Here is a 10,568-nt window from a genome sequence, read left to right on the forward strand (position 1 = left end):
AGGGTCCTTCAGCGGCGGATCCGCAGCGAAATATGCTGCGAAAATCTGCTCGTGTGATCGTACCCTTACAGTGTAAAACACCTCCAGTAAGTTTTTTCTGTAATGTCACTTTATCACACAATATGTGAGAAGTGTCTGATTATTGGATGCTTGAATACTGAGACCCTACCTAATCACAAGAATGGTTATCCTGAGTGTCCATTTGTGAACAGAACAGATACTTTCAAACTTAATGTGGAGTCTAAAGATGGCAGAGTGCAGCATTCGGTTATCTTCAGTCCATAAAGTTTGTGAAATGTTAGTAAATCCACTTGAAGGGGTACTCCGGTGAAAAACTTTTCCTTTTTTTTTTTTTTATCAACTGGTGCCAGAAAGTTAAACAGATTTGTAAATTACTTCTATTAAAAAATCTTAATCCTTCTTTTACTTATTAGCTGCTGACTACTACAGCAGAAATTCTTTTCTTTTTGAAACACAGAGCTTTCTGCTGACATCACGAGCACAGTGCTCTCTGACATCTCTGTCCATTTTAGGAACTGTTCAGAACAGCATTTGTTTGCTATGGGGATTTCCTTATACCCTGAACAGTTCCTAAAATGGACAGAGATGTCAGCAGAGAGCACTGTTTAAAATGGAAAAGAATTTCTGCTGTAGTAGTCAGCAGCTAATAAGTACAGGAAGGATTAAGATTTTATTTTTTATTTTAAGGAAGTTTATTGTTCGGAACGCTGTGTGTGGGCTTCTGGGTTCAGGGACGTCACGCTCGCCCCCTCGTGACGGCCCGCTCCGCCCCCTCAACGAAAGTCTATGGGAAGGGGGCGTGACGGCCGTCCCCTTCCCATAGACTTTCGTTGAGGGGGCAGGCGTGACGTCACGAGGGGTGGCCCTGAACACGGAAGCCCGCACACAGCATTCCGAACAATAAACTTCCGGAAGCAGGGCAGCGGAGTACCCCTTTAACAAACACTTAGGGGAGATATAGCAAAACCTGTACAAAGGAAAAGGTGCTGAGTTGCCCATAGTAACCAATCAGATTGCTTCTTTCATTTTTGAAAAGGGCTCTGAAAAATGAAAGAAGCGATCTGATTGGTTGCTATGGGCAGCTTTTCCTCTGGGCAGGTTTTGATAAATCTCCCCCCTTCAGCCCTGTAGCATTACACCCCCATTCCTGTGATCAGTGAGGTTCGAGTTGTCAGATTCCCACCAGTGACACTAATGACCTATTCTGTGGATTGGTCATAAGTTACCATTACAGAAAAACCATTGGGACCCTGGAAAACCCTTTGGGATGTTAAAATTATGTCCCATACTGCCTGCAGTTAAAAAAATAAATAAATTAAAGGAAACATAGCTGCTGCTGCTCACCCGGGGCCTCCGGTCACCTGTTTCGGCCTCCGCCGCAATCCACTTCTTGGTTGCCGGTGGTCGGTGAGTCATATTGCACTCAGCAAATCACCGGCCGCAGCGAAGTCCCGCCTCAGCCGGCGATAGGCTGACCCACACTGTGACGTTTATGGTCCCAAAAACTAGTGCCGGGGCCGAAAACGTCACAGTGACTCGCCGACCACGACAACCAGGAAGAGGATCGCGGCGGAGGCCGAAACAGGTTACCGCAGGCCCAGGTGGGAGCAGCGGCATGTATGTATCTTTTATTTTTCTTACTGCCAACAGTATGGGGCACAATTTTAACATCCCGGAGTACTCCTTTAAGAGTCTATTTACAGGTACAGTATCCCACCCATATTTGATGCGCATGATTTGAAGCTCTGTTTAATCATTTAGTTGACATTGAAAACTGCAGCATAAAATCAAATATGTGCAGGATACTGTTTGTGTAAATACACCCTAAGGGTAAGGTTCCACATAGAGTATATGTGGCGTATTCCTACCTATTGAAGTCAATCGGTAGCAAAATCAGGTGCAGACAATTTACTGTGTATTTTCCTACCATTTAAGATCTATGGGTAGCAAAATCAGCTGTGTATACACTGCGTGGGACCATGCCCTAAAGGGGGTTTCACATAAGGGGTTTCGGGGGAAGAAAAAACAATGGGTTATGTATGGTGTTGTTTTTCTTAAAAAATGGTGGGCCCAGATTTGCTGGGAATCAATAGTGGAAAATAAAATGTCATACCTCCAATGCTTTGTCTCTAAATTTATTTTTTTCTTTCTCTCTTTAAATAGTGTTTTAAGCTCAATGGCACTTTTCCAAATTGCAGCTTGATCTAGCTGAGGTGATTTTTCACCCAGTTTGTGGCATTTTTCCTCCCATAGTCCTCTGCAGGTAGCATTTTTTTCCCCATCGCATTCAATAAAAATCCTTTGAAGCATATGACAATAGAATTACAGACTTGTAAGGAATAATACGAATTGCATGAATTTCTAGATTTAACCCCCTAAGGACAATGTACGTAAATATACATCCTGATGCATGTAGGGCCTTATGAGGCGCTGTTTCATGAACCGCAACCTCCACCCCCCCCCCCCCCCCTGCACCTTGTCACAGTGACATGAAATAAAGAACATTGGAGAAGCATCATTAATGGTGAGTGCGCTTGATTTACTTTCTTCGGATTGAATACATTTTGATGCGTTGATACTTCACGCACCAGGAACGTACGTTTTTATCCTATACTATGATGCGAGCGCAGGAGCTACACTCGATTCATGCATGGCAGGTCCCGGCTGTTATCGGCAGAGGGGCCAACATGGGCGCCAAAAGCTTAAAAAACTGCATCACAAATTACGAAATAGATGCAGTTCATTGTTGCATATTCTTCAGGCCATAAATTGGGGTGTAAAAATGGTCTGAAGGAAGCCTAAGGTTGTAAGGGTTTCACAATAATACGGTTGTATTTTAATAACCACGAGTCCTGGCTTAACTGTGGGTCTAATTAACTGAACTGCACTGAAAGTATCATAGGGGAACATTTATCAAAACCTGTGTAGAGGAAAAAGGAAGCAATTGCCTATAGCAGCCAATCAGATGACTTTTGTTGTTTGTTTTTTGATTTTTCAGAGGCTTTAAAAAAAAAATAAATGAAAAAGGCAATCTGGATGCTTTGGATTACGGCACGCTCTTCCTTTACACAGATTTGCAGAAATTCTGCAGTGTGAACAGTGCAGCAGAATCCTATTTAAATAAATGGGACTCTGCTGCTGCAGAATGTCCATGTGGAATTCCGCACAGACATTCTGCTGTGTGAACATATACCCTAAGACTCAATGCATGTGTGAAAACCTGTGACAAGGTGCTGCATAACACTATAAGGCCTTTGGCTTTTTTACAAAGTAATACAGCATATGAATACAGCATTCAGGTGGCAGCTATTCTGCTGTCTGCTGTAATCTTCACCTAAGTGGGTATATGAAATCTCTTCTATACTTTGACTGACTTCCCTGGATCTCTAGCATTCTGGTTGCTTGGCAGCTACATGAAGTTGGGGGTCCCTTTGCACATGCGTATCATAGCGCTAATTGATTAGAAACAAGTCAATCGCTTCCTGTTTCAAAAACCATTTAGGCGGCCCCCGTTGAATGAACGGCTACACAAATAACCGCTCAATGATCGTTTGTCTGGCTGCTCACTTCCATTATTGTCTTGGGAAGATATGTTTCTAACAAATAAGGATTTTTAGGCATGTGCAGTCAATTTATCAACCCACCTTTGATAGTATGATATGCAGTTGGAATTGTATGCGTGTGATGCCCACACAGTAAGCGTTGAAATCGTGGTTTAGTGTGCCTTGTAATTGTGTGCATGTATGGTTATGCAATAAAAAAAATCCAGCTCCTTGTACCAGCTATGCTTTTTTTTTTTTTTTTTTTTTTTTTTTTTTTTTTTTTTTTACCCCTTAAGGACCAAGGGCGTACAGGTACGCCCTTGGTCCTGCTCTCCTGATATAATGCGGGGTTACACAGTAACCCCGCGTCCTATCACGGCGGGCCCGGCGTCATAGTGAAGCCGGGACCCGCCTCTAATAGCGTGCAGCGCCGATCGCGGCACAGCGTGCTATTAACCCTTTAGCCGCGCGCTCAGAGCTGAGCCGCGCGGCTAAAAGTGAAAGTTGCCGGCTAGCTCAGTCGGGCTGTTCGGGATAGCCGCGGCAAATCGCGGCATCCCGAACAGCTTACAGGACAGCGGGAGGGCCCCTTCCTGCCTCCTCGCTGTCCGATCGCCGAATGACTGCTCAGTGCCTGAGATCCAGGCATGAGCAGTCATGCGGCAGAATCGTTGATCACTGGTTTCTTATGAGAAACCAGTGATCAATGATGATCAGTGTGTGCAATGTTATAGGTCCCAATGGGAGCTATAACACTGCTAAAAAAAAGTGAAAAGAAAAAGTGAATAAAGATCATTTAACTCCTCCCCTATTAAAAGTTTGAATCACCCCCCTTTTCCAATAAAAAAAAACTGTAAATAAAAATAAACATATATGGTATCACCGCGTGCGGAAATGTCCGATTTATAAAAATATATCATTAATTAAACCGCTCGGTCAATGGCGTACGTGCAAAAAAATTCCAAAGTCCAAAATAGTGCATTTTTGGTCACTTTTTATATCTATATTTGAGCTGAGAAAAACCCCAAAGCTCAGAGCAGTTGCAGCAAAAAATAAATGAATAAATGTAGGGAAAAGTGCAAAATGTAAGGAAACATTAGTAAATACTGTTAAAAAAATACATGTAGGGAATTAAAACCCTCAAAGAAAACTACACTCCTTCCTTGGTAAATCAGGGTCAGTATTTACGTGTAATATACATTGGTTAAAAAAAAGTGTATTTTTTGGGTTTAACCCCTTAAGGACATAGGGCGTATCCATACGCCCCCGTTTACAAGTCCTTAAGGACCGAGGGCGTATGGATACGCCCTGAGCATTTCCGGCCCCCGCCGCTAGCCGGAGCGGAGCCGGAGCCGGATGCCTGCTGAAATCGTTCAGCAGGCATCCCGGCATATCGCCCAGGGGGGTCATTATGTCCCACCATGTCGGCGATTGCCGCAGATCGCTGGACAATTCAGTCCAGCGATCTGCGGCGGATTCCGGGTCAATCGGGTCTCCAGTGACCCGATGACCCGGAATTACTGGCTGATCGGGGCCGTCAAAGATGGCCCCGAACAGCCAGAGCCAGCAGGGGTGAGGTGGCACTGGTGCCACCTCACGATCGCCCTGATTCGTCGGCCGGATTTCCGGCCGACCAATCAGGGCACCTGCTGCGGGTGTCACTCCCGCAACCCTCTTCCGGAGGACGTGAGCGGGTGCGGGAAGAAGACCCCGGGTGCTGGGGACCCCGACCCCCGGCGTCCCTGTTGGGATCGGGGCCCCAGGAGCGGTGGCGGCGGCGGAGACGACGAGGGACTGTCCTGTGCGGCGGCATCGTGGAGCAGCAGCAGGAGGTGAGTGACAGCCTCCTGCTGTTGATTAGCAACAGCTCCCAGCATGCAAAAAGGGCATGATGGGAGCTGTAGTTATGCAACAGCAGGAGGCAGACCACCACAACTCCCAGCATGCCCTTATGGGCATGCTGAGACTTGTAGTTTTGCAACAGCTGGAGGCACATTCTTTCTATGGAAAAGTGTACCTTCAGCTGTTGTATCACTACAACTCCCAGCTTGCACAATCAGCTAAAGTGCATGCTGGGAGTTGTAGTGGTGCATCTGGTGGTTGCATAACTACAACTCCCAGCATGCCCGTTGGCTGTCGGTGACTGCTGAGAGTTGTAGTTTTGCAACAGCTGAAGGCGCACTGAGTTAAGTAGCAAACCAGTGTGTCTCCAGCTGTTGCATTACTACAATCCCCAGCATCCCCAGCCAATGTAGTATGCCTCTGGCTGTTGCATAACTACAAGACCCAGCATGCCCTTCTGCTGTCCGTACATGCTGGGGGTTGTAGCTTTTGCAACAGCTGAAGGCACACTGGTTGCAAAACACTGAGTTTGTTACCAAACTCGGTGTTTCACAACCTGTGTGTCTCCAGCTGTTGCAAAACTACAACTCCCAGCATGCACTGATAGACCGTCCATGCTGGGAGTTGTAGTTTTGCAACAGCTGGATGTTCCTCCCCCCCCCCCCCCCCAATGTGAACGTACAGGGTACACTCACATGGGCGGAAGATTACAGTAAGTAGCCGGCTGCAAGTTTGAGCTGTGGCAAATTTTCTGCCGCTGCTCAAACTGCCAGCGAGAAACTACTGTGAACCCCCCGCCCGTGTGACTGTACCCTAAAAACACTAACACACAATAAAATAAAAAGTAAAAAACACTACATATACACATACCCCTACACAGCCCCCCTCCCTAATAAAAATGAAAAACGTCTGGTACGCCACTGTTTCCAGAACGGAGCCTCCAGCTGTTGCAAAACAACTACTCCCAGTATTGCCAGATAGCCACTGACTGTCCAGGCATGCTGGGAGTTGGAGGCACCCTGTTTGGGAATCACTGGCATAGAATACCCCTATGTCCACCCCTATGCAAGTCCCTAATTTAGGCCTCAAATGCGCATGGCGCTGTCACTTTGGAGCCCTGTCGTATTTCAAGGCAACAGTTTAGGGCCACATATGGGGTATCGCCGTACTCGGGAGAAATTGGGCTTCAAATTTTGGGGGGTATTTTCTGCTATTACCCTTTTTAAAAATGTTAAATTTTTGGGAAAACAAGCATTTTAGGTAAGAATTTTTTTTTTTTTTTTACATATACAAAAGTCATAAAACACCTGTGGGGTATTAAGGTTCACTTTACCCCTTGTTACTTTCCCTGAGGGGTCTAGTTTCCAAAATGGTATGCCATGTGTTTTTTTTTTTTTGCTGTCCTGGCACCATAGGGGCTTCCTAAATGCGGCATGCCCCCCAAAAACCATTTGTCGCTCCTTCCCTTCTGAGCCCTCTACTGCACCCGCTGAACAATTAACATAGACATATGATGTATGTGCTTATTCGAGAGAAATTGGGTTTCAAATACAAGTAAAAATGTTCTCCTTTTTACCCCTTGCAAAAATTCAAAAATTGGGTCTACAAGAACATGCGAGTGTAAAAAATGAAGATTTTGAATTTTCTCCTTCACTTTGCTGCTATTCCTGTGAAACACCTAAAGGGTTAATAAACTTACTGAATGTCATTTTGAATACTTTGGGGGGTGTAGTTTTTATAATGGGGTCTTTTATGGGGTATTTCTAATAGGAAGACCCTTCAAATCCACTTCAAACCTGAACTGGTCCATGAAAAATAGCGAGTTTGAAAATTTTGTGAAAAATTTCCAAATTGCTGCTGAACTTTGAAGCCCTCTGGTGTCTTCCAAAAGTAAAAGCTCATAAATTTTATGATGCAAACATAAAGTAGACATATTGTATATGTGAACCCAAAAAAAATTATTTTGAATATCCATTTTCCTTACAAGCAGAGAGCTTCAAAGTTAGAAAAATCCAAAATTATCATTTTGTTTTCATCAAACTTGGGGATTTTTCACCAAGAAAGGATGCAAGTTACCATAAAATTTTACCACTATGTTAAAGTAGAATATGTCACGAAAAAACAATCTCTGAATCGGAATGATAACTAAAAGCATTCCAGAGTTATTAATGTTTAAAGTGACAGTGGTCAGAATTGCAAAAAATGCTCTGGTCCTTAAGGTGAAAAAGGGCTCGGTCCTTAAGGGGTTAAAAATGTTGTCTGTTCAGCTATTGCCCGTGTGTCTGTGCAGAGACGCAATACAGGAAGTGTGGGTAGACAAGCAGGGCTGTGCACGGAGTCTCTGTGACACCCCTGGCTCACACAGCAGGCTGACAAGCCAGACGCATGCACAGTGCCCTGCTTGTCCTGCCCACACTTTGGGCAGGAATTTTTCTACAATCCTATGCTTTTCCAGGTTCACTGCTTTTCCAATGTTTTCTGTGGGACTCGTGTGTTTTCTACGCATCCGTATTGATTCACAGAATAGACACTGGGAATCGGGCAGTCCTAGTGCCTGTCACATGGGTGAGCAGTAGGACTGGAACAGCATTGTTTGCCTGGTTAAACGAGCGGCAGGGGTACTGTTAAACAATATCGTGTTACTGCCTGGTAGTAAAAAATTTTTTCCTGAGATGTCTTAATGAATATATTATAGCAGTTATATCTATGCATGCTTTGTAAATTTCATGTTTTAGGGAAAAGTGGGCTAACACATTCAGTCCTGGATTACTAATATTTTGCTCTGCAGTTCCTTGTGTGGAAGACTGTTATTTTGGAGGAAAGCGGTTTTCATTGCCATTTATCTGACCTAGAGATGAGCGAACTTATAGTGATTCGATTCGTCACAAACTTCTCGGCTCGGCAGTTGCTGACTTTAGTCTGCATAAATTAGTTCAGCTTTCAGGTGCTCTGGTGGGCTGGAAAAGATGAATACAGTCCTAGGAGAGAGTCTATTAGGACTGTATCCACCTTTTCCAACCCACCGGAGCACCTGAAAGCTGAACTAATTCATGCAGACTAAAGTCAGCAACTGCCGAGAAGTTTGTGACAAATCGAATCACTGTAACTTCGCTCATCTCTAATCTGACCAAAACAAATGTAAATTGTTGGATTATGCTTTATAATGCAATGGGATTTTTTATTTTTTTTTATAAATCTATGAAAAGGTATTTGTTTGGGGAAAATATGAAAAATGCACTATTTGTAAAGTATTGTCCATTTTATTTTTCTGCAGGACTGGCAGCCTCCATTTGCTTGTGATGTTGATAAACTTCACTTCACCCCACGTATACAAAGACTTAATGAACTTGAGGTAAATTTGTTTTATCACTTATTTTTACTATTAGTAATGGAGTGAAGCGATTATGCCAGTGTTAGACTAGCATTTCTGTTGTAAAAGAGTATGCTTGACCCCACATGTCTAGCATAGTGATATGCCGTCAAATGCTTATTTGTAAACTGTAGGGTGTTAGTCTCTTCAATGTTTTCTCTACCCACATCTGCTCCAATTCAGGTGCTGTGCAGAGAACAGTCTCAAGTTAATAGGACTGACTTGCAGTTCCTGCATAGTTACAGGGCTGCTAGTGATTTCTTCTTTGTGGTAACACAAATGTGAAGAACTCTGGCTTAATGGGTACTCTGTCCCTGGACATGTTATCCCTTAACCGAAGGCCCAGCACCCAGTAATAGGTAGTACAGAGCAAACTCCTTGCTTCTGTGTAAGCGGATGGAATATTTATCAGCGATGACAGAAAACCGGCTGTCTTACTTTAATATCATATGGAAGGACTGGGATAATTACTTAGAGGGTCACACCCCTTGGTAAATGGAGTGAGGTTCGGGAGAAACTGCGTGAGCTTGTCCATATCTCTTATTTATTTATGCATTTTTTGTACTCATAAGTTTCTTCTATTGTCTACCCTTATTTTCTTAAAGGGGTTATCTACCATAAGGTGATTTTAGTACATACCTGGCAGGCAGTAATGTACATGCTTGGGAAGGATCTGCACTTGTCTTGGGGCTAAATGGCTATGTTGTGAGATTACCATAACACTTTTACTAGCTTTTTGTGAACTGGTATTTCCTGTTTCAGTTTTCTTTTTTTGACTACAAATCCCATAATTCCATTGTCTGTCCTCCCCACACATCAGCCACCCCACCCATTTGAAACATAAATGAGCTGCATCCATTCAAAAGACCTGTGGTTTTCAGTCAGGGTGCCTACAGCTGTTGCATTAGTTGCAGATTGATCTCTCTCCCACCAAGCGATCGCTCCCCCCATTGAAGCAGACAGGCTCCCTGTCATCAGCTGACTAGTGAGTCAGGTCTCGGGCACATTGCAACCTGGGAAAATCTGAGACAGTCATTTTGTATACTGTTAAAAATAAATATTGGGGTGAAAATCACAGAAGAATTGTGAGAAAACCGTCACACACAGGTACAGACACTATATTATGAAATAATAATATATATAATATTGTCAAATAAAAAAAAATCCTGAAATACCCTCCTTTTTTGTTTACTCCTTCTTAGATCTTATCTTTGTCCCCTTAGTCTTTCTCTCTATACCTATCCTATTATTTTGTTTTAATACAACTTTTTACTCGTAGTGTATTATTCTCATATTACACATTATCCACCACTTGCCCTGGTATAGTTTGTATGGAGCTGTCTAACAATAAGTTTATCTACATTTAGCTCTGAATCCGAAGCATATGCTCTCCTGATCAACTTCATATAATATGAATATTCTTACTATGTTGAAAGGGGTATGCAACATTTAAATTTCCAATTGAGTGCTGTTCAGGAGTACACTTACTTTCTTTGGCTACTGTTGTTTTCCACATACATACTACCTATACTTGTCTGTGTAGGCAATTGGGCGAGAATTACTGTATTATAGGACAAGTGTGATATTATACTTGTTAGAGAAATGTTGTTGTATTTCCTCTTTGTTGTCTACCTTGTCTCTTTTGATAATATGAAAAATGACAAAACTTATATAAATAGTTATATATATAAAAAAAAATGTGTTTACATTTCACTTGAAGCCAATATCTTTGTGTAGATTTTTTGTTTTTGTTTTAAGGATTATTCATAGGTTGAAAAATTGTTTCATTTTTC

General features: G+C 43.0%; 1 protein-coding gene across 4 annotated transcripts in view; it reads left to right on the plus strand.

The window, feature by feature from the left end:
* KDM5B (lysine demethylase 5B) overlaps positions 1-10,568 on the plus strand; it is a 110,878-nt gene that overhangs the window by 10,847 nt on the left and 89,463 nt on the right. For all 4 annotated transcript variants that reach the window (XM_056557536.1, XM_056557533.1, XM_056557535.1 and 1 more), the window contains exon 2: positions 8,680-8,757. Coding sequence is in view for 3 of the 4 variants with exons in the window: in XM_056557533.1 (XP_056413508.1) it covers positions 8,680-8,757 (78 nt within the window). In the remaining variant the exon portion in view is untranslated. The remainder of the gene's footprint in view (positions 1-8,679; positions 8,758-10,568) is intronic.

Source organism: Hyla sarda, chromosome 2, assembly GCF_029499605.1.
Source record: "Hyla sarda isolate aHylSar1 chromosome 2, aHylSar1.hap1, whole genome shotgun sequence".
NCBI classification, from domain to species: domain Eukaryota; kingdom Metazoa; phylum Chordata; class Amphibia; order Anura; family Hylidae; genus Hyla; species Hyla sarda.